Genomic DNA, 24,300 nt, shown 5'->3' on the forward strand with positions numbered 1-24,300 from the left:
CCAGGGAGGGAGGTCACAGGAAATTTTGCAAAGGGCACTGAGAAATAAAGGCACTTTTTTCAAATGGACAATGGAGGAGGATCAGAAGAGGGGGCTTTGCTGGGTGCGGTGGCACACACCAGTCATCCCAGCAGCTCAGGAGGTTGAGGCAGGAGGATTGAGAGTTCAAATCCAGCCTCATCAAGTTAGCAAGGCCCTAAGCAACTTCAAAAGAACAAAAGGCTGGGGGTTTGGAGGTTAAGCAACCTTGGATTCAATCTCCAGTATCAAAAAAAAAAAAAAAAAAAAAAAAAAAGAGTGGGCTTTGGGTGAAGGAGCAAATACAAAGCCACGGAGGCAGGCAGACCATACTGCTTTCAGGGAAAGTTAGAGGACTTCCAGGTCACAGAGTGGAAGTTCAGTAATTGTGTCATTTTTCTAATTTCATTTCAGGGAAAGAAAGCTGGGAAATGTAAGTATGGACCAGTTATTTTAAATAATGCTTTTTATGACTGATAGCACATAATACAAATGTATATATATTTGACTGGGCCAAAGGAAGATGGTCCAAGTAACATGCAACCTGTCCCTCTATCCCTATTGGAAATGCTGGCTTCTTTGCATGCTTTTAATTTTTTTCACTATCTAGCAAGCTGTCCAGAGTCAGCGAGAGGCTGTTTTGGAAAGAAATGAAATAATAAAGCAACAAAGGAGTAGAAATCTCAAGGAAAAACTGAAGGTGAGTTTATAAATTTTCCTATGTAATTTTCTGCTTCAGCAGATTTTGAGAAACAGATGGATCTTTGGTCCTGCATAGTAGCAAGGGCCATAGCCTTGGAGTGGATAATTTGAACTTTAACTCAGTCCTACTGCTCAATGTCTCTGTGACCTTAGGCAAGTGACATTACCTCTCTAAGCTTCCACTTTATCATCTGTAAAATGGGATCTAATCATATCTATCTCTTGGAAAAATTGCATGAGGATATGGACTATTGAGAGAGATGTCCAGGTGAGTCAGGGATGCCTGTATAGTTTGAGGTGTGCTCAAGGAGGAATCCTGGAGCATTGTGGGAACGTGGGAAAGATGTCCAGCTCACACTGACAGTAGGTGAGGGTGGTCTGGGTAAAGTCCCAGACTCTTAAGCAGAATTTTAAAGAACCAGTAGTCTTTAGTCAGGTTAAGACACAGGGGAAGGGGCGCTCAGGGCACAGGCAAGAACATGATGGAAATTGGCTGCCATGTTTGGCATACTTCAGACAGGTAGTTTTGAACAGCCCAGGAAAGGGAGTCCTAGGAGATTCTGTGTTTTCCCAGAATGAAAAATCGTTCTGTGGACTTTTAGTGTTTGCTTAAATTATTTTTGCTCTTTTGTCACTAAAATAATGCAAACATAAAACTTCTTATTTTAACGGTCTTAGCTATAAAACTGAAACCAGATTTGAGATGAAACACAAAAAATGCCATAGACGATGTGTCAGAATAGGTGCAATAGGTAGATGATTTGGATTTGCCAGAACCAGTCTTCAGTCCTGGGCTCAGTGGTAGAAATTTTTGACCTATGTCGAATTCTACATTCAATCGCTTTCTGTATCGTGACCTCAATACCATTGAGGCAGAAAGTGTCTCCTGCGCTACGTGTACCCGAGCATCTCAGAGTTTTTGTTTCTGGTTCAGGATGTTCAGGCCTCATATTTGAGCCCGAGTCTTCCACCAAGCAATTGAATGCCAGTCTTCATGAGGTGATAACTCCGTAAAGCTGTTCTTAATCTTCTGGTCTTGCTGGCATTAAAAAAATACCCATTTTTATGAGGATCTAATCATATTATTTCTGGAACTGGAAATATAAAATACTTCAAGGCACAGTTCATAGCAGTTTATTGCTAATAAACGTGGCAACTCGGTGTGTGTGAGCGAGGGCCTGGGTAGCAGGGCCTTGGCTTGCAGGGTGGCTGCATGTCTTGTTGAAGGATGCCAGTTTCAGGTGTGTACACCAGGCCTTGGGCGGCCAGGGGAAGCCTGCGTTCTCCACCCACCATTCCTTTTTTTTTTTTTCATTACTAGTTGAACCCAGGGCCTCACACATAGTAGGCAAGTGCTCTACCACTGAGCTACATCTCCAGACCCTTTTATTTTACTTTGAGGGAGGGTCTCACTGGCCTAGAACTTGGGATCCTCCTGCCTCAGCCTCTCATCACTGGGATCTCAGGTGTGCACCGCCGTGCCTAACTCCAGCCCTGGTATCTGTTTGAACAATTGTGAAGCTTTTGTTTGTACTGCACACCTTCGTTTGGAGCAAATTTAATCTTAATCATAGAAAATATGAGACAGAAGTGGACTATAAGGTAGCCATTCATATAGCTATAAGTCAATATTTTTTAAATTATAAAAATGGAAATTATAAAAGCTAAGGAAAGAGCTTGTAGAGAAAATGGGACAGACGACTAGGAAGGCATCAGGAGAGGCCTGTGAGGTGAGGAGGTGGGGAGAAGAGAATGAGGAAGGGGAATGCAAAGAAGTCACAGAAGGGGGACTAAAAATCCCTCACTGGCTGCAAATTAGAAGTTCGTGAGCATTCCTCAGGGCTCAGATCTGAAGCTGGATTGCTGGGGACTTTGCCAGATCCTTGTTCCAGAAGCTGGGCGGCCAAGAGAAGAGGAGAGGGAAAGATTGTACACACACACACACACACACACACACACACACACACACACACTATTTTACACACATTTTCCCTTCTGCATTTCAAAGCAGCACTTGCTCTGGTGCTGGGTGGAAGAAGTTGAAAGGGGCTTTATTTATTTATTTATTTACTTAGAGTACCAGCAATTGAATTCAGGGGCACTCGACCACTGAGCCACATCCCCAGCCCTATTTTGTATTTTATTTAGAGACAGGGTCTCAATGAGTTGCTTAGCACCTCGCTATTACTGAGGCTGGCTTTGAACTTGTGGTCCTCCTGCCTCGGCCTCCAGAGCCACTGGGATTACAGGTGTGAGCCACAGCCCCTGGCTAAAAGGAGTTCCGTGAGGGTGTTCTGCTCTCCTGAACTTTATCCAAACTTTTTGAGACTCACTGATTCCTTAGTCCATTTGGGCTGCTATGACAGGATACCATAGAGTAGATGATTCACAAACAATGGCCGTGTATTTCTCAGCTTTGGAGACTGGAAAGTCTAAGATCAAGGGGCTGGCACATTTGGTGTCTGTCAAACACCAGTTTCCTGGTTTATAGAGTGAAGGGCATCTTCTGACTGTGTCCTTCACAGTAGCAAGTGTGCAGGGGCTCTCTGGGGTGAGGGCACTAATCCCATTCACGAGGACTTCAGCCCACAACCTATCACTTCTTAAAGTCCTTGCCTCCTGAATCCAAACCTATGGAGCTAGGATTTCAATGTATGGATTTTAGGGGGACACAATGTTCTGTCCAAAGTGATTCATTCATTTTAGTAAGAAAGCCTATTATCCTAACAAAGATTCAAAAGAGAAAATTAAATTTATTAGGAAGAAACAATATTAGCATTTTTTAAAAAAGGGAAAATTATAGGGTTTAACATAGTCTTTTCAATGGAAAACTTTCCCTTATCTGCCCACAGCAGTCCTCTGGAATTTTCCGAGACTATAGGAGAGAACTGCTATAAGCTTTGACACTTGGAATTTTTAGATCCCAGGCAAAGTTGGGAGGATGGCCTTTCCTAATGTGTGCAATGAGGAGTGTGTGGAAGCCAGTCCTGATGGCCTCACAGCATGAGCCCTGTCCCTCTCTGGTCTGTGGCTGGCTCTGAGAGGACCCTCTGCACACAGCGACCTCCTGGGCACACTCAGAAGAGCCATAGACCAGGGGCCAGATGTGCTCCTCTAGGCAAGAGCAGCACATCTGGCCCCTGGAATAGGCACTGTGGAGGAAACAGGGCTGGGGGGAGCAGGGAGGTGCCCCTGCCTTCAGGAGGCACTCAGGTCTCAGCATCACAGGCCACTCCTGCAGTTACTCCTGCAATACCTGCACGGCTGGTCCTTCCCTGGCTCATTCAGCTCGTTGTATGTCCTGCGTAAGGTCGTGCATACATGACAGGTTGCCTGACTGAACTCATTTGCATTCATCTGTCAAAATAATCAGGAACTGTTAAGCGTACCTTACAAATCTTACTTGATTTACAAAGCTAATAATTTTTTTTGGTGCTAAAATTCTTACTTTGATTAATGCTCCATTAGTACACGGAGTTGGATAGATTTGATTTCTTTATAAAATTATATCATGTTTAAACCAAAATATATTTCTGTAAACATTTGAAACTGTAACCACAAACTTTTGTCCTTCAAAAAGCTATAAAAGTAGGTGCAATAGACACAGACTATTGTTATTTGCAAAGCATTTCTAAAACTCAATATAAAGTAACTTATACAATGGGTTTGACTCATTTCATTATCACCTTTATAATTATTTTTACACCTTCTCAGCCTTCAGGGTTCCTCATAACCTCCTGGGAAGTAAATGTTTTCATGTTTCAAAAAAAATCAAAGACATCATCGGTTTTAAGGTATACCATTGTTTTACATTTTTAGAAAAGAAAAAAATGCCTCTTAAACTATGACATAATGCTTTGTTAGTAGAATTTTATTTTATATTATCAAAAGAGCAGTATTAGTTCATTTTTCAAATATTTAAAAAACATTTTAGTTGTCGATGGACCTTTATTTTATTTATTTATTATCATGTGGTGCTGAGAATCAAACCCATTGCCTCACACATACTAGGCAAGTGCTCTACCACTGAGCCACAACCCCAGTTCAAGAGCAGTATTAATTCTTTAACATGAATTTTTAAGATCATACACACTCTTATGCATTAACATAATGACAACAGCCAGATGCAGTGACACACGCTCGTGATCCCAGTGACTTGTGAGGCTGAGATGGGAGGATTGCAAGTTCAGGGTCAGCCTTAGCAATTTAGCAAGACGTAAACAAGTTAGTGAGACCCTGTGTCAAAGTAAAAAAATAGAAAAGGGCTGGGGATGTGGCTTAGTGGTTAAGTGCCCCTGAGTTCAATCCTGGTACAAAAAAAAAAAAAAAAAAAAAAAAAGAGAGAGAGAGAGAAAGAGAGAAAGAAAAAGAAAAAAAAAAGAGAAAATATATTGGGTAGGTATTGTTTCAACTGCCTTTTCATTCAGAGTCCAGCTTATCTAAGTCAAGTTTTAACTCTACAGTCCTGTTCTTTCCCCTCTATACCTTCATCACTGTCTTCTATACCTTCAGGAGTACTAGGGATGTGGCATTTCTTTTAAGAATACTCCACAGTGGTCTCTGGGATCTTCTCCCAAGCCGTTGACCTGCCTGCTGTTAGTTTTTTTTTTTCTGTTGTTGTTGGGGGAGGGTACTAGGGATTGAACTCAGGGATACTTAGTCACTGAGCCACATCCCCAACCCTATTTTGTATTTTATTTAGAGACAGGGTCTCACTGAATTGCTTAGTGCCTCACTTTTGCTGAGGCTGGCTTTGAACTTGCCATCCTCTTGCCTCAACCTCCTGGGCCACTGGGATTATGGTCGTGCACCACTGTGCACAGCCTGCTAACTTTTTTTTGACTGGGTGTGTGACAGGCAATCACATTTCACCTATCTCAGTACCAAAACATTTCCTAGTTTCGTTCACATGCGGTGTCTCCCTTTCCCAGGTTGTAGGAAGCGCTAGTGTTGCCTTGCAAGAAGATGGAATTATTGCGCAGTCCGCCAACCAGCTGTGTGTTTTTCACTAATGTCAAGTGTAGCCTTATTTTTATGTTTCCAGGCCTTCGTTGTAAAAACCCATTTCAATGCTGAATCCTAATACAAGCTCTTTGGAAGACATTTTAAATAGCAATTAGATATAGTAGCACCAACAACATGAGCTGCTTATTTGAGGGAGGGTGACAGGCGCAGCCGTGACCAAGTTCACCCGTGTGCAGTGTGTCAGTTGCTAGGTCTGCAGTAACGAAGTACCATAATAGGGGTGACTTGGGACAACAGAAGTTTGTTCTCTCACAGTTCTGGAAGCCCGAAGTCCAAAAATAAGGTATTGGCAGGACCATGCTCCCCAAAGGCACAAGGGGGAGTCTGTGCCAGGCCTCTCTCCCAGCTTCTGGCGGTTCCTTGGCTTTGGCAGCACAACTCCAGTTGTGGCTCAGCACTCTCGATGTGTGCGTGAGTGTGCCTCTGTGTCCAGGTTTCCTCTTCTTATAAGGACACCAGTCATGTTGGATCAGGACCTCGCCCCACCCCAGAGGAGCTCATCTCCACTAATTTCTTCTGCAGTGACCCTGTTTCCATATAAGGCGATGCTCAGGGTTACGGGGGAGTAGGACCTTCACATATGAATTCTGGGAGGCCATGATTCAGTCGTATCTTGGGGGCTTCTGGCAGTTACACGTTACCAGTGTGTCCGCAGCTTGCTGGAGGTGTGGCTTCTCGCCGGCACCTGCACTGAGCTCCATCATACCTTTTTATCAGAAACACACTGACAGCTCTCCCATTCTCCACCACCCACAAGCGCCCACGCACACCCTATAGTTTTTTTATTTAAAGTAAGAAGAAGGAAAGGTTATGGAACAAAATTGACAAACGATTCTAATGTGACTTCTGGTGATGCTATTTTTTTAATCATAAAAAATTTTTTTCTCACATAATTCTTAATTCCTTGACATTTAAAACCATCATGTCCACGTAAACGTTACTCTGTATTAAAATGTATATGATTAATCACTGACCACCTGGCTCAGAAACTTTCGCTTTTATGTGTTGTGCTGGTGAATGTTTAAAAATCAGCTCTGTGTTCAAACAAGAGCAAGCACGACATCAAAAATTCTGATTTGTACCACTTGCCAATTTCTATGGTGTAAAGTCTCCCACCGTTGCCGATTTCAAGCTACCAACGTGTTGCTACTGAAGCAGAGTTGGGAATCCACATGACAATTAGCTGTTGCCAGTGATGTGTTTTTTACTTACTTAATAACTGATTCATGAACTGGTGCTGGGAATGGAACTCAGGGCTTTCTGCAGGTTAAGAACGTGCTTTACCAACAGCCACATCCCTAACCCTGCATTCCCCAGGCTTCTTTTCCCAAGAGGAATCCTAGTATTTTTCCCTCTGAACATTCACATACACTTTTGAACTATTTCCTCTATGCATTTCCTTTGAGAATTGATATATTTAACTCCCAAGAGATTAGCTCCAAGGCAGTAATTTCCTCACGACTTCTGAACTAAGAAGTGGACAATGGCAACACAGGACACTTAGGATAGGGCCTGTCCCTTCCAGGGCTGTCACAGAACTGAAAGTAGGCCAGCTGAAGCTTGCTGAAGGCTCTGGTGCGGGCTGTGCCTCTTTTCCTTTGCCACTGTGACTTACTCTGTTTCCTGTGCGCCTCTCACTGCAGAGAAAACTGCCGGCGGACTGCAAGGCGCTGGAAGCCTCGGATCTGGTGTACACAGTCAGCGCCCACGAGTACTGGCAGCAGGCCTTCCTCACTGAGGAGGAAACTGGTAATTTATATTTCTTATCTCAATCATGAAAATTCTCAAAAAGACTGAGTGTGGCACTCTGAATATCCTGCTCTAGAAATTTCTGTGCCACAAGAAAATTTTTTTTCCAGTTTTCCGATTTCTGTATCTATTAGCAAACACACACACACACACACACACACACACACACACCCCTCCCTGTATCATTGTGGGACCTGAGACCACAGTTCACCTCTCCTCCAAATCTTACCCTGGGTCAGCAAAGGTCGAGGGAGCTGGTTGTCATATCCTTAGCATTCACCTTGAGATTCTCACCCACCCAGCTACAGGCATGAGACGTAGTTTTTTAAAAAAAGTGTGTGTCATTTGCTTTGTTTGTGAGGCAGGAAAGTCCAAGGCATAGCCCTTTTCTTAAGAAATCTGGATGAGGGACTAATACTAACCCATGTGCAAAATTTAAAGGGAAAGCCAGACTCGGTTAGATGGTGGTGGCTGTAAGCACAACAAAAGGCCAGAGCATCCGAAGGCCCCGTGGACTTCATGGCTGCATGGCAACCCGGCCAGCAGGCAGGAGCAGAGCTGGACTTCCATCCGAGCCTAACGTGGCTTACAGGGCACACACGTATTATCAGATGTGTCCACGTGCCAGAGGAGGTGAGGAAGCAGAAGGCGAGGCAGGCTCCAGAATTGGGGAAACGGCTTGAGCAGGACATAGAAGACACCGTTAGCATGGTCTCCGCAAGGAGTAGTGGAGAAGAACTGCCTCCTGCAGGGAGCTGGGTGACATCTATTAGACCCTCACATTGGGTCAGGACAAAGGCAGGTTCTGCCTAGAATCCCACACGGCAGAGGTTCTTGTTCCTTGCTGCGGCAAGCACAGGCTGTTCTGATGTTAAGGGTCACTTGACTTAGGTAGAAAAATCTGGGGGGCACCACAGAGTTGAGCACCTTTGCTTCAACTCTGTAATGAACACCAACCCAAAGAACAATACCCATTCTTTTTATTGCCAGCCTGTACTTTTCTATGAATTTTATTTTGAATAGCTAAATCAAATTAATCTTCATCACTGCTGAATTACCGTTCATTGTTGTTGATCCAGACATGAAAAAAAATGTCCTTCAGAAAGGTGGTTGAGTGGGCGGCCAGCTGCATGGGACCTCAGATATAGTTCACTGGGAGAGCCAACTGATCTTTCAAACCTGTGCCATATGAGCCTGCCCTTTTAAAATTGTCTGTGCTGCCTGTGAATTCCAGAAATCCCCAAGTTAAGAGAATACATCAGGAAAAGGCTCTTGGATGAGAAGAGGAGGATGGTGACCAAGTATGTTACTGAAGCCTTTGGCCTACTGCTCCTTACAGACAGTTTCAACTCCACAGAAAACCTGCCGGTACGGAAGTGGCCTGGGTTGTCCATTCTCTCCCTCCCTCCTGGGCAAAACATTTCCTTTTCCTATTAGAAAACTATGACAGGGAGGAGACAAAACCCAGAGAATCTAAGGGGACAAAAAGATAACAAGAGGGTTGTAATCATAACATCTGGATGAAATGGAGAGAGGGGCCGAGAGGAAAATGTTAACATAGTCTGTGGTTGCTTTCCACCTCTCCCGGGTCCTGGACAAGATGGAGTCTGTGCACATGATGGAGAGGGAGACTTCCGGTGGAATGCAGATGATTCTTGGCCGCCTTGGAGAGGCGTGTCTGTACACGCATCTGCCTGTGGGTTTCAGCAAAGTTCAGGCATTTATCTTCCCCGTCTAGAATGCAGCCCCTTTCAATGACCAGTGAAAAGTTACATTTCTCATGGCAACAGACACATTTATCTCTCTGATGGATGACTTTTTAAAGACCCTCACATGAGAGGGATAAGCTGCTAAATTAGAGGCTTAGGAGAGTTACAGACAAAAAGCACTCCCTTCCTTTAATCAGTCAGCAACCACTTCGTTTCTTTGTAGGAGACTGACTACACAGACAGCCGCAGACCATATATAAAAACAGAACTGCGCCCACACCCTGCAGCGAGCTGCCCAGCTGGCCTGCCCCTTCCTATGATAATCAGCCCTGGAAGCTAGTCTTGTACCACTAAGTCAGACTTAGAGGAGGTCCGACTGCCAGCTCTAGAGTGATCCAGGAAGCCACACAGTGACTTCTGCCACAGTGCGCCCCTAAAGGCCACCACTTGGTTAAACGCTTCTCTAACCCTTGTCCTGTTTCCAACTCAGGACCAGCCCTAGAAAGCCAATGCAACCCTAATCTGCCCCAAGGAGGATATGCCTCCCGCTTCCCCAGGCCCACAGCCTCCCGAGGGCACACGGTGAAGCTTTTCCTCTCCTCTGCCAAATCCAAGTGCCGGTGGGCACCCCTTGGCTGCAGCGAGTGGAGTAAACAGCCTTTGCCTTTCCTCACTTGGTTGATCTTCGTTTATTTCCACACTTACTTTCACCTGTCAGATTTGCACAATCAAGCTGTCTGACTTCTTGTTATGCCGGAACACGGAAGGGCCCAGAAAGGTCACGGGCTGGTCTTGGAATGGGCTGCGGGGCCGTGAGGAGGGGCTGATCCTGGAGATTCACTTACGTGTGAAAATAAGCAATGCCAGCTGGAGAAACTGTGCAGTTTGGCCAAAGGCCTGCGTGTGAAAAGTGCTGTATAAAAAGTGGCTAGGGGACAAAATCCACTGTCTCTCATCGTGCCTCGCGGGCTTTGTTTTGGTCGAGCTGTGGAAGACAAAACACAACTCCTGAAATCTGAGATTTTCTAATTTGACTTTTGTCCTCTGAAATAGTCAAGGAAGGGTTTCACCTTCCATCGTCTGGAAAGGTCTTCAGGGTGACAGTGGCCTCTCTGCCCGGCACAAGATTGCTCTTGGAAGTGCTGATGGAAAACGAATCAGCTGTGGTGCTGTGTGTGGTTGGTTTATTTTACAAACACAGGACGAGGCATTCTGCAGTCAAACCTGAAAGTGCCCTGCCCACGTGTCCTCTGCTAATCAGAGGTGCAGCCACCTAGGGGCTCGTGCCCGTCTCTACGGCCAGAGCCAGGCCACAGAAGACACAGAGGAGGCAGGGCTGCTTGGCCTCTAGCAATGGCCTCCTAAGGGAGAGGCCAGCAGTTTTCCTCAAAATTCCTTGGCCTCTGACGTTGGTCTTGGTGTTGGTTCTTTGATGGAAAGTTGGAAGACAAGAGTTTTGTGAGTGCCTTTGCCTTCTGAAAAGTCAAAAATGTACATGACTGATGATTTTTTTTTCAAGTTTGTAATCCAAACCCAAAATTTAGAGTTGGGTAGTTAGTGCTTTTAAATGACGGTCATTACTTTTAAGAATCAACAGGAAGTTGACTATGAAGCCTCACTGTCTCATGAGCCCTGAATTTATTCCTTCTCTTACCTTCTTATGTTTAATCAGGGGGGATTTATAGTGAGACGCGAGAGTATTGCCCCTAGGTTTTCTTTCCATGACCTCTTACTTCATTTTGATCACCAGTGACACCACAATTTCCTGGGAATGTAAAGGGCGTCCAGGAAAAAAAAAGGTCTGGCTGCAGAATCCTCACCTGTGGGGTCTAGGAGAGCCCCCAGGGCGCACCAGGAGGCCTGAAACCCCTGCCCTCAGCGCTGTGGAGTTGGAGGCTGTTTCCACCATCGGCCCACCTAGTCCACTTCTTTAAAGGTGATGCTGCTGACAGGCAGAGGAGGCAGCCGTCTGTGTGAGGTCGCACGCTCACCCATAGCTATTTCCTCTGTTGGGAATAGAACTGCCAATCCTGCATGATCTAGCATTTTCTCCCTACCTCTTGTTCACTCTGCGTGTGTGTATGGATTTCCCCTCTGTGCCGTGCCCTGAATCAAACAAACGCGAGTGACCATCCATCCCTTCAGCAAGTGCCTAGTCCAGGGAGGAGTCAGGTGAGGCGAGGGCGACCTCGCGCGCAGGGCGATGCCGTAACACAGCGGCATACCCTACGTGGTGGCCCAGAAGAGGGCCCAACTCTGGCAGGGAAAGCATCCCAGCGGAGGTGACTTTGAGCCTTGCCTGGAAGGATGAGAAGGGGACATGCATGTGTGAAGGCACGGGGCCCAGAGGGACGCGTGTCTGGGGAGTGGTGGCAAGCCCAGGGGCAGTGACCTGGGATGTCAGGCAAGCACAGACAGAGGTGCTGGAGGGGTTTGTTGAGTCCCCACCGTGGAGAAGTGCTGAGCCAGGGAGCGTGGCTGCCACCGGCCGCAGGCACTGTGGAGTCCACCACGGTTCTCAACAGGAAGAGTTCTCAGTTTGGAACCAAAGGTCACGGCTGTCCTTTGCGGTCATGCCCTTATATTTTTGGGCGTTACTTACCGATAGGGATACTCTCTGAGACAGGCACCCTTAGCCGATGTCATCGTTGTGTGAATGTGATAGAGTATGTTTTCACACCTGGATGGTGCAGGCCCCGCACACTGGGCTGTCTTAGAATCTTAGGAGGCCACTGTCATGTATACCCTCCGTCACTGACTAAACCATTGTCAGGCCAGTGTGACTACATATTTTTTTCCCTGACTAAACTGAAGAAGGAACCTTGACTCTATTTCTGTGGTTCTGTAGCTTTGCTGTTCAAAGTGTGATCAAGGGCCCAGAAGATCGGCTCAGTTGGGGGCTGGCTAGAATGCAGAATCCCAGGCCATGGATTTTAAGATTCCGCAGTGATTTGTACATACATTAACACTCGAGAAACACTATTCTCAAAACCGCTTTGTGAAAGCCCAAAGTTTGTTAAATAAGATGTCATTGGAAAAATCTGTTTTAATAACAATTCAATTGCTATTTGGATGATTAGTTCCCCAAAGAGCCCGATGGATTTTATACTCAAAATAAGCCTCAGTGGACCTCAGTTGTTTACTCTCCAATCCCACAAAACCCAAGGAGGTCTGTGCACTGAAGGGTGCTCTCTGGGGTCCGCAAGGGGAAGTACTCTTGGCACAATGATCTCAAATTTAATCTCGTGTTGGTGGCTGGCCTTGTCCCTAGAACGAACACTTGCACTTCAGCGACCTGCGGAGATTTGTGGAAGAGAGGACAGAGCTGCTGGAGAAGGCCATCGAGCAGTGCTTCGCTCACATCGAGTGGCCTCTGCAGGAAGGGGTCCGGGTGGCCAGGACTTCCTACCGGCGCATCCTGGGGGCATGCCTGGTGGTGAGTGACCCTTTCCATGGAAAACCTGTGCTACTTGGTGAGATCAACCTGATCCCCAGGCTCTTTTACACTATCCTTGCTCCTAAAAGAAACAAGGAGGTGGATAAGAGTAAGAGAGATAGAAAATTCAGGTGGAGAAGCAGAGAAGGGGGTTGCTGGCCTGTGCATGTGGGTGCCAGGGTAAGTGTGCGGTTCTGCAGGGGCCAGGTTGGAATGTAGGGTCTGAGGGTCTTGGTTTGAGCACCACCTCCACCAAACATCTACTGCAGAGCCCTGGGTAAGGTGCCAGTCACTCAAGGCCTTACGTCCCTTAGAAAACCTCTTGTTCTTTCTTCTGTAGAACGGGGTGTCGAGAGCTCGCCCTGCTACCTTGTGCTGTTGTTGTCAGTATCGATCACGTTGTGCAGGAAGAAAGCGTCTCATAGCCTCTTACTGGGCATGCAAATTGTGGTTTTCTTTAGTAATTAGTACTTTGGGACTCCTAAGGGATGAAAATACAAGCCTAAGGTAGTGTTTATCCAAGACTAAGAGGTGAAAGGTCCCATTGTGTCTGTTTGGGTTGGCACAACAAAACACCACAGACTGCTTGGCTTCAACAACAGATTTCCTCTGCTCAGGAGGCTGGAAGTTCAAGATCAAGGTGTTGGCTGGACTGGTTTCTCCTGGGGGCTCTCATTGCTCCTGGACGGCCGCCTTCCCGCTGTGTCCTTGTCCGGTCTTTTCCCTGTGCACCCTACTGCTGGTTCTCTTCCTTTGAGGACCCCAGTCCTATTGAACCGGGATCCTGGCCCTTATCACCTCACTAAATTCTAGTCTCTATCTGAAAGGCCCTGTCTCCAGGGGCCAGGACTTCAATACAGGAACTTCTGGAGGACACGATTCAGTCCATGGCACCTGCAAACAGTAAGGGGTGAAGGACAACACTGCCCATGTGGCAAGGATGACAGGGTTGGCTCCAGTGCCAGGAGCAGGGCACAGACAGCCTGTTGTTGTGGCTGGTCCTAATGATTGGCAGGTTGGAAATGTTAGCAGTGAGGGCGACAGGAAAAGGCGTGCCTCAGAGTTCTTTCATTTCAGTAAACGTTTTCATATTCTTGGATGATACTAGCTTTCCACGTGTTATTTTCTGTGTGTTTTGTGTAAGAGTTTTTTCAAATATTGGATTAGTAGGAATGTGTGTTGCAAGAGGGAGGCAAGAGAAGTAGGAGATGCTTTTAGCGTAAAACAAAGAATGAACACTAATAAAAACTGAGTGAATACATTGGGATGATCCTGGGGCCAGTGGGGGAGACTGCTGGGGTTGGTTGCAGGACAATAAAGGCAAGGGTGCCTTCCACAAGGCAGGGATGTGTGGTGTGTGTGGTGTGGTGGTTAATTCAGCAAACACAAGCAAAAGCCTCACTTTGGACCAGACACTGTATGCTGTCTTTGTGAATCCTCACAACAACTCTGTGTGGCCTATGTCCTCATTATTATTTCGTTTTTTACAACCTTATAGAGACTGAATATTGCTGAAAGGTCAGTGGTGCATCCATAGACAGAGCAATGGAGGGGAAGGGTGGACATTCAGGTGAGGAAGGATACATGTGGAAGCCTGCAGATGACTCCATCTAACTTTAGCTTAAAATTCTCATTTTCCAAAAAGGAAACCAAGGTAGGAAAGCTTGTTAAGAAGGAAATCAGATGCTCCTCAGGGATCAAGGAAAAAAACTATGATGAAGAAAGGTCCCTGGATCTGACCACTGAAGGTATTCAGTGATGACTATGGAGTAGACAGCCTCCAAGATGACACCCGAAAATCCTCACTTCCTGGTGTCCCCCTTGTGGATTTTTCTCCCACACCTCGACTTAGGCTGGTCTCTGTGACCAGGAGAGTGCTGCAGAGAGTCAGTGTGTGACTTCTGAGCTAGGTTATCAATGGCCACTGAGGCTTCCTTGGTGACCTCTGAGATCAATTGTATAAGGGGAGGCCAGCCTCTATGTGCTGAAGACAAGTCACTGTGTGGAGCAGCCCATGCAGGAAGGTGCTGAGGCCTGCTATCTGAGGCCAGAAGCTGGTACCAACCTGCCAGCTGTGATTCTTGGAAGCAGATCCTCTAGCCCCATTCAGATGACTGTAACCCCAGTCACAGCTGACAGATCCCTCATGGGAAGCCTTGAGCTAGGAGTGGCCAGTCAAGCCATCCCAAATCCTGACCTACAGAATCTATGAGAGAAAATAAACACTTACTGCTATTTTAAGTCACTCTTTGGGGTAATTTGTTTTGCAGCAATAGATAACTAAGTTACAGGGGAGAGAAATAAGTAGTTCTATCTGATAATAGAAGAACCCAGATCACAGAGTGGATGACCAAGCGTGTGCCAAGAAGATGAGGCACAAAGGGGCACTCTTTGAGAAGGAGAGGGGCACCAGCCACCTTCAGGCCTCCCTGGGACCCGTCCCCTCTCTCACTGCTGCTTTAGTGACTGCTTTCTCTGACCCCAATCATGCTGAAGGGCCTCCTATTCTATAAACAGTGTGCTTTTGTGATCAGAAATTTGGGCACTCATCTGCATAATAACATATTTTACTTAACATAGTAAAATAGTCTGTCTAAATATAAGAGGATGATAAAATGAATTATTCTGTATATGACATTACATGGTTTAATAAAACAATTTTTGGAATGCATTTAAAATAATTTTGGAGTGTGCTTATGTTGTAATTATTAAGTAGAAAGAGAAAATTATACAATTGTATCATGCTGTACAGTTATTCACTTAAAATATATTCCTTTAAAGCTCATTTCATTGATTAAAGATCATAAAGCCCTCGACTGATATTTTAGCAAACATTTTTATTCTCCTTATTATTAGTCACTATCTGACTAAAATTGATTGGCTCATAGGTCTAACTATAATAATTTCCCTCTAATTTGTGAATTAGTTTCCCTGGGGAAAATATCACCAAGATATACAAATCAAAGTGTTCCGTTAACTATTTATTGAAAAATATACAAATTTGGAGTATTCTCAAGAAATCCAAAACATATACTCACTCTCAGGTCAGAGCACATTTGTGTTCATTCATTTATTCCATAATTGCTTATTTAACAAATACTTATTAAGTACTACTTAAGTCAGTTCAGGTCTGGAGGACATAAAGATGGGGGAGATATTGTTCCTGAGCCCCACAAGCAGACAGTCTGGGAGCCCAGCAATGAGTATTGCCAAATAAAGTGCTGTATGGGGAGGGTTGTAGTCAGAGTGACCTCAGGGGACCTTGGGAGCCCTGGCAGGGGCTCGCAGCCATCCTGGAGGTGTGACCACCGTCCTCCCTGTCTAGCTTGATGACATGTTTAAAGACCATGTTTCCACTCCTTCCTGTAGTTCTTGGTAATGACCTTTAGCCAAAGGCAATGCTGTTCTGATCCTGTGACTTTCTAGTTAATGCCAACTAACTCTGCTAATTTCTTGTTTAATTATCTAGAGGAGTAAAGGAAACCAAGGTTTTCACCAGACCCTGAAAGCTGTTTGCCTGAAAAATGGCATCTATGCCTCCAGGACTCTGGCAAGAATTGATCTGAACCAGGCCATCACTCAGCCCATCTATGACCAGATTGACCCTGTTTTCGGAGGCATTTTTAGGTAAACGGTCTTTCATCTTGCTCCTGCATGAACAAACATCTGAAGAACATCGAGCCGGCTTTAAGAATTTACACTTTGGATCTGGAAGAGTAAAGGGTAGCCTGTGACTTGAGGAGGACGGCTCGGTCTTTGGCAAAACACAAAAGCAATCTTGGTTTGGTTGACTTAACCATCTCCCCTGGTGACCCCGGGCGGAGTGAGATGTTGCTTTCAGACTAATATTATGTTTCCCATTATTTTTCAAGTCTCTCCTACATGCGGCAGGGATGGTTTTCTTAGTGATCGGAGCCCAGGACAGGGTATTTTGATTGGAGAGCGTGGAATTAAGCAAACACATGGCCTTCAGAACCTTTCCTGCATGCGAACAGAGAAAGCGGCTTGTGGAGAACTCCGAGTCTGGGACGCGTGCTCACAAACGTGGCATGAGCTGCGGGCAGGGCTGGACCCTCTTGTGGTCCCACCCCCAAGCTCCAGTTCTTTCCACCCCTAACAGACAAAGGTTCTCCTGGCCCCCAGGGTGGCAGTCTCCTCTTCCTCCTCCTCCAGCATTTCCCCTGGTTGACCACCTGTCCCCCTCGGTGCCCCCGTCCCTGCTCCTACCTTTCTCTAAACACTTCTTGGATCAGGCCATTCCACATTCACTCACCCTGACCCTGGTGACAGCTCTGTACCAGTCCCCAGATTCCTTAGAATGGCATTCAGTCAGCCTTCAACTCGTCCTTCCTACCTATCCCTGCCTGGCCGCCTGGTGCCAGCCCTCTGCTGGAGCCAACGTGGGGGAAGCTGAGAGCAACCAAGAGGTCCCAGGCACGGTGCCAAGCATTCGCCTGCATCATCTCATAGCATGTGCTCGATGACCCTACCAAGGGGCTTCTGTCTCTTTACCCGGGAGCAAAGGGAGATTCAGAAGCACTCACTGTACAGTGGTGCCCCCAGTTCGGGAGTAGACAGCGAGGGTTTAAAGCCCATGCTCTCTGCTCTGTAATCTGCTGCTTCTTACTTCTGGAATATTCTGAAACATCATTGACTCTGCTGTCCCCTGGGGAATCATCCCCTTTCTTTTTCTGCCCCGAATCTTACTGGTCTTTGAAAGTGTAGTTCAGTCCCACTGTCAAGTGAAAGCACTTTGTCAGCCGGAGGAAAATGAGCTTTGTGCGTCAAAGCCTGGCTCTGCCTCATACTTCCTGTGGGACCTTAGGCACATCAGCCATCTTCTCTGAGCCCCGATTTTTCCCATCAGTAAATGGGTACCTCACACTGCTACCGTAGGTCACAGGCCTGGCCCAGCACAGTGCCTGGCCCGTGACAGCAATTTCATTGTTAGATGTCCTCACTCATCTCTTTAGAGCGAATGAAAGGACACCAGACAGATTCACGCTTGTTGTGCTTTCTTCCGCAGGGCCGGGAAGCCTGCCGACTCAGCTCTGATGCCTCATATAGACGCTTTCAAACATTCTTTGCAGGAGAAAATGGCAGAAATTGGGATAAGAAATGGCTGGAAGTGTGATAGCTACCAAAAACGTTTCCTGATCCAGGAGGTAAGTTCCTTATAAAGTGAGGTTGGGCAGAAGCTGAAGGCCGCCTGTCTCTCTCCACTCAGACCCTGGAGTGCCCAGGGTCTGGATGTGCCTTGAAGGGGGCGCTGTGAAATATGGAACATAAGCAGCTCTGAGGCACCAGGGAGGTGGGCACGCTGTGCCCCACAGGAAGCATCTGAGGTGCAGGCCGAATTGGTAGGGTTGACTCAGTTCCCAGGAACAACCTTCAAAACATCCTTAGAGGTACAAAAATGTGCATCGCCTTATAGCATTGTCACTAATTCTGTCATTTTTGCCAGTACCATGAAGTAGCATCCAAAGCAGTGAAGCTTTGCTAAGCTTAAAATCAGCTTTTGCAGGTTGTTTGTTAGTGTTGAGAACTCAGGACTCTCCTCTGTGACTCACTTCTGTCCAGGGCCAGTCCGAATCATGTGGCAAGAATAGGGAGATGGCCGGTATACCTCTGGCCTCCTAAGATGGCCGGTGCCATAACCCTCCCTGTCCATGCCTGGGTTGAGCCCAGCACTTACTTAGTGAGTAGTTTGTGGGACCAGGCGTCGTGGACGCACTCGGTGAGGTATACACATGCGTAAGCCAGAGTTCTGCCCAGAGGAGCCCACAGCCAACCAACACATGAGGCAGAGGACAGTGGTGGCCATGCACGGGCACACCTGACCTGCCTCTGCCAGAGGAAATGTCACTGATGGCCTCGTGTCAACATGGCTTTGCAGATAAGTGCCATCCTGGGAGGTCTGGAAGGCTACATCCTCAGGAGGAAGAGGAGGATCTACGAGTCTGTCACCAGCTCCGTTCAGAACGACCTGAAGCCCCATTACGAAGGTGGGGCTCCAGAGGACGGTGCTTCCTCTTCCTTTGGGGTCTTCCTTGCACTTGGGCATCCTGTCGCACTGCTCCCTGTCCTTGGTCTTCCTGCATCCTAAGTCCTGTCACACTTCCAGGCTACAAGTGGAGATCAGATAACTGCAGGGTGCGGGGGGGGGGAGGGGGGGGTGAACCGGGACCTTTGTCCCTGTGTTTCCCAGTTCCTTTGTCCTCCCCTGGTCTGGACCCCCTCCATGCTGCTGCTTGGTATCCGGCTCTTGTTCTTCATTTCCTTTAAGTGTTTATGGGCCCACTTTCAGGCTCCTGGTTTTGTTTTGTGGGGGGTAAGTTTGTAAGTTTCTGCTCAATTTACTCATTAAGTTTTCTGAATGATCGTTACCTAACTAGTAAGTGATGCTACTCTTTAACGTAATGAATTTTATGTGTGTATGTCTGTGTGTGTTTGCACGTGTGGGTACACATTTAGATATATGCACCTATGCCTATCTGCAAAAGCACACACACACACACACACACACACACACACACACATACTTTGTTTCCTTGCTTATTTGTTTTTCTGATGCCACAGATTTCTGGCATGTCCTTGCTGTGGTGTGACTGTGGCTATCGTTTTTGCCAGAGGCAGCTCAGATCACTGGCAAAAGAGCGTGTGAGAGGATGAAGGATGTCATCAGAAGAGGGGTGGAGCGGCAGGTGGCCGAGGGCATGTTTGAAAGGGCTCAAGAAAGAATGCGGCACCAGTTTCAGCAGCTGAAGGTATCTGCGCCCTCAGTTGGAGCCCAGGTCCCCTGCGGGGAGCCTCCTAGGGGAGTCGAGGGAGCCGGTGCAGAGGGTAGCAGAAACAGTAGGCATTGGGCCCAGGTGCGGCTGGGTGCCTTCTTCCTGGTGGGCTGGAAGGGGAGGCCCCTGGCGCTCAGTGTTCCCCACTCCCTGCCACCGAATGCTGGCACCACCCCTCCAGCTCTCCCGAGCCCTCCTCTCCCCGGGTCATCGATAGAACAACAGCCACTGTAGCTAGATGAGAGCTAAGTTCTTCGCATGCAGTGGCTCATCTAACCCCCTGCCCCAGTCTCTGAGGTGAACACTGTTATTGTTCTCAATCTAAACAGAAGCCAAGTCAGACAGAGCGGTGAATCAAGAGGCCACACAGCTAGTGAGGTGCAGAGCTGGACTTTGCTACTCCAGCATCTCCAACAACAGCACGATTTCAAGACAGATTTTTTTAAACAAGGGAAATGACCCCCATCTACATAAAATGCCAATAAGTGAATGTCAGCATTAGGCTGCAGGTTAGCCAGGTACGGTACCCAGCACAGATCTAGTCTGAGCCCACCTACCTTGCAAGGTGTTTACTAACAGTCCTTTTGGGCCTAAGTGCTGCTGTCAGGTACACTCGGACCATCGCCCCAGCTCTGGGCCTCCTGACCCCGCCCCTTCCTCTCGAGTGATAGAATGCCTTCCTCTTAGTCCAGGTCACTGTAGGCCCCTCACTGTTCACATGAGGTTCCAAGTTCTTCTGTCTCGGTCCAGGCTTGGCTGATCCTCTCTCCTGATCACCTGAGGAAGCCTAGCAGTTACCGTACCAGCTGCCCAAAGCATTCCCACTAGCGTCTGCTCCTTTCAATTCTGGAAATGCCTGTCTCTTCAGTAAAAAGCGGGGGACCTACCTCGAAGAGGCTAAGAGCACCTCATTTCTCAGCAGCAGTTTAATTTCAGGCATATTAGAATATCATCACAGTCTACACATACCTGCAGGAGAATGGCTGAACTCTATAGAGCCAATTTCCATCCATCAAATATGTAGAAATCAGACCCTCAGGTGCTTAAGAAAACAGAGCCAATAAAAAGTGATTAATATATTGCCCATATACACGTGTATCTTAAATCACAGAAACAGGTCGTTATAAATAGGTAAGGCCATAGGAGGATCTCATCCTTGATCCTTTTTCTAAAATTAAGAACATCGGTTAACTTTTTCTCTTTTTTTAAAAAAATTTTATTTATTTATTTATTTATTTTTTGATACCTGGAATTGAACCCAGTTGCACTTAACCATTGAGTTACATCCCCAAGCCTTTTAATTTTTTATTTTGAGACGAGACCTTGCCAAGTTGCTGAGACTGGCCTTGAACTTGCAATTCTCCTTCCTCAGCCTCCTGAGTTGCTGGGATTATAGGTATGTGCCACTATTGCACCTGGCAAGAATATCAGTTAACTTTTAATTGTTTAAAACATTTTAATTCTAAGTAATGAATGGAATTTCTTTTTATACATATTTTATGTTTGAAGATTTACTGTCCTTTTAAAAAAATTACCTCATATCAGTGTTCTTCTCACTCGGAATGGAGTGACATTCTGCGAGATGTGCGGAGCAGCCTCTGATGTATTAGTTGTGTGGTTTGGTGATTTGTTTTCATTCTGCAGTGAGGTGGCTACGTTTGCTTTAGGAGCTGTGGCGCTCCCTCTTCCTGATCCTAAAGATAAGGAAGCTGAGGTGGGAAGGGCTCAAGGCTGAGCTCTTGGCCTGGCATAAGATTTGGAGTCAGCAGATCCAGGTTCAAAACTGGAGTCTACCAAGTTAGAGAAAGGACTCTGGTATTTTCCAAAAGAAGGCAAGAGACCAAAGAGGAGAGAGTGATTTTAGTTGATAAGAGGACTGAAGAGTAGAAAGAAGATTGATATTTTTCAGGTGTTGGGGCAAAGAATCAGACCTGCCATTGCACAGAGCAGTGCCCAGTACACAGTTATCAGTGAATAAGTGCAGGACAGGATAGTAGGGCAGTGACCAGTGCGTCCCCTCTTTTCCCATCTCTGTGGCTGCTGTTCCCTCCCCGCTTGCCTCCTCATTAGCTCTGGATTCAGTTGGTCAGCATCAGAGGGACAGTCCCCGTGAGTCTCCATAGGCAGGGAAGGGGATTCGGAGGCAGGAGGGAGCCCATGGAAGTGCTTCCCTGGCACTCCGAAGTCCTTCACCCTTGGGCCTGACTTTGGCAGCTCCAGTCTGGACCCTCTCCAGCTGGGGGATGGGGTGAGGTTCCCTCTACAGAATTTGCTTTCCCCTGGACGACGCCATCCTGACAGTGACCGTCCTTGTCGTGTAGAGCGGGATCACTGAAAAGGTGAAGGGCAGCGCTGCCACCATGCTGACTCTCGCATTGTCCCAGGGGGACGGCCTCTGCAAGGAGCTGGCAGGTAAGTGTGTGAGGCCTTGGCATAGAGGGCCACAGTGCAGACACTGCTGGCTGCGCTTGCTCCTTTCTGAATGTAAAGAACTTTCCAGAGCAAAGAATGGAGATGGTGATGCTGGTAACTGCCGACCCTTTGCCACTCACCCAGCAGGGACAAAGCCTTATACTCAGACGTCATGGGTGCTGTCCGTGGACTGCTCACATTAGCCCCCGGGGAGAGATGCTATGGCTCCATTTTGCAGATGCAGAACTAGAGACTTGGATCAGCTGATGTGCCCAAGGTTTCATAGCTGGCAAGTGGCAAGTTTCCACTCGCAATGCTGCCCTGCTCTCTGGGTAAAGCCTTTCTTTTAAGTTGATGCTACTTAGGGGAAAACAACAACAACAACAACAACAACAACAACAACAAACAATTTTTCTGGTGGTGGTGGGGAAAGGTCTCCTTCACTGCACTGGGACCCAGGGAAAGCAGTGCTAGCCATGTGTGCCCATGATGGGGAACCACCTCCTTGGCCTGCCAGGTACGCCACCTGGCTGCCCCGTATAAACTGGAGGCTGTAGTAAACTGGAGGGAAAAGCAACCATGACCTTTCTAGAAAAATGGAAAATGTCCCCATCCCTTGGTCCTGCGATCCTTTGTCCAGGAATTTATCGTGACGACATCCTCCTGATGGGCTATATGGCACAAGGACATATTATTCAGGGTAGCATATTTTATAATAACACAAGTTGGAACAACTCAAATATCTATCAATAGAACACTGACTAAATTAGATTAGATATAAGACCAGTAGAGGACCATGCCACTGTTATAAAAATAAAGCAGCTTTGTCTGAGGTTCAGCTATATGAAATGTGTTTTAAAGAGAAAGAGAAAAAAGATTTTTAAATGTGTGTAGTATGTGACCATTTGTCAAAGAAACAAAGGAAATACATACATATGTGTTTGTATATATGCATAAAAATCTCTGTGGGATACATAAGAAACTGGTGACATTTAGTTGCCTCTCAGAAGGGAGGAAGACAGGAGAGAGTGGAGACTTTGTGCCTTTTACATTTTAAAACATGTGCCTGTGCACATCTGTTAGAAAAAAAAAAAATAGCCCTGATACTATTGCTGAGTAATCATGGTTAAAGTGGGCAGAATTATTTCCAAAAGAGAAGTCACAACTTCTGCTTCTAAACATATGACCCGTGCTTGCCTACCTTCCTGGGAAGCACTGTCCCCATCCCAGCTGAGTGGATGAGCATCTGGCCTGGTCTTCACTGCCCCCAGGGAAGGAGGAACAGCACCCCTCACACTGACTTGCCCCTGACCTTCTGCCCAAGCCTGTGTTAAGCTCCTCGCAGACAGTTTGATATAAATCCCGCCTGCCTAGCTGAAGTCTGCTTGGTCCTCTTCACCAACATGCATCGTATAGGGAGACTGCCAGGTGCCAAGGCTGTGAAGTCACCTAAACAGCAGGCCCTGCTCTCAGGACTTGCCTGACTGGCAAGAATGGAGATCCCCAGATTGACCGCCTGCATCCACTCACCAAGCAATGGCAGTTCCCACCAAGGTGCTAAGGGCACAGCAGTGACCATGACAGACAAACCCGCCTTCATGGAGCTCCAGCCCAGTGGGCCAGAGGCAGGCAATAAGCAAGCTATCAAGCAAAATATGTGGCAGGGGAATTAAGTGGGGGGATGCTGGTGGAAGGGGAGAGAGGTCAAGGAAGATCTCCCCAGGAACGTGACCCCTAAGTAAAGACCCACTGGCAGGGACCTGCTCGGGGACCCAATCTAGCAGTTCAGAAAACAGCAGTGGTTCAGGCTGGACGCTGGGGAGCCTGCATGAGCTGGGCCCTGTGGTAGCCTCGAGGTGGGTAGCAGGATTGGAGAGCAGTGAGCAGGAGGGAGGCCTCCAGTTAAGAGCCAAGACAGGGTGCCTTGGGTTCCACCTGCCCTCCTGGGCCTGAGCCCCATTGCGGGCCAGGCTCAAGGTGAGCTTGCCCAGCTGGCCAATGGGGCACGAAGAATAGAGTGGGATAGAGGGCATTCAGGAGAATGGCTGGAGCCGACTCCAAGGTCAGCCTGAAGTGTCTCTTCAGAGGGGACTCTGCTGGTGGACGCTGTCCAGAAAACCAGGACCCACAGGACACGTGTAGCTGTAGAAAGATTTATTTTAAGGAGTTGGCTCACACAATCCTGGAGGCTCAGAGTCCAAAGTCTGAAGGGGAGGCCAACAGGCTGGAGACACTGGAAAGAGTTGCAGTGGAGTCCAGAGGTTGTCTCCAGAGAACAGGCTGAGCCTGCAGAGTAGGTGGAGGCGAGGCAGGCTGCTGGGCAGCCCCTCCTGCGGGTTGTGGGGGGCTTTGGTCTATTTGGGCCTTCTGCTGATTGGTCAAGGCCCACGTGCATTGGGAGAAGTGGCTGCTGTACTTAAGATCCCCAGACGGAAAAGTCAATCTCATCTCAAACAAT

At 47.2% G+C, this 24,300-nt stretch overlaps 1 protein-coding gene across 2 annotated transcripts in view; it reads left to right on the forward strand.

Annotated features, from left to right (window-relative positions):
- Nucleotides 1-24,300, forward strand: part of NUGGC (nuclear GTPase, germinal center associated) — a 47,815-nt gene that overhangs the window by 22,384 nt on the left and 1,131 nt on the right. For both annotated transcript variants that reach the window (XM_079140370.1, XM_079140369.1), the window contains exons 9-18: nucleotides 433-451; nucleotides 629-718; nucleotides 7,389-7,494; nucleotides 8,729-8,862; nucleotides 12,475-12,639; nucleotides 16,109-16,266; nucleotides 17,666-17,804; nucleotides 18,536-18,644; nucleotides 19,270-19,406; nucleotides 21,752-21,842. In XM_079140370.1, coding sequence (XP_078996496.1) covers nucleotides 433-451; nucleotides 629-718; nucleotides 7,389-7,494; nucleotides 8,729-8,862; nucleotides 12,475-12,639; nucleotides 16,109-16,266; nucleotides 17,666-17,804; nucleotides 18,536-18,644; nucleotides 19,270-19,406; nucleotides 21,752-21,842 — 1,148 coding nt within the window. The remainder of the gene's footprint in view (nucleotides 1-432; nucleotides 452-628; nucleotides 719-7,388; nucleotides 7,495-8,728; nucleotides 8,863-12,474; nucleotides 12,640-16,108; nucleotides 16,267-17,665; nucleotides 17,805-18,535; nucleotides 18,645-19,269; nucleotides 19,407-21,751; nucleotides 21,843-24,300) is intronic.

Source organism: Sciurus vulgaris (genome assembly GCF_902686455.1).
Source record: "Sciurus vulgaris genome assembly, chromosome: 5".
In the NCBI taxonomy this organism is placed as follows: Eukaryota; Metazoa; Chordata; class Mammalia; order Rodentia; family Sciuridae; genus Sciurus; species Sciurus vulgaris.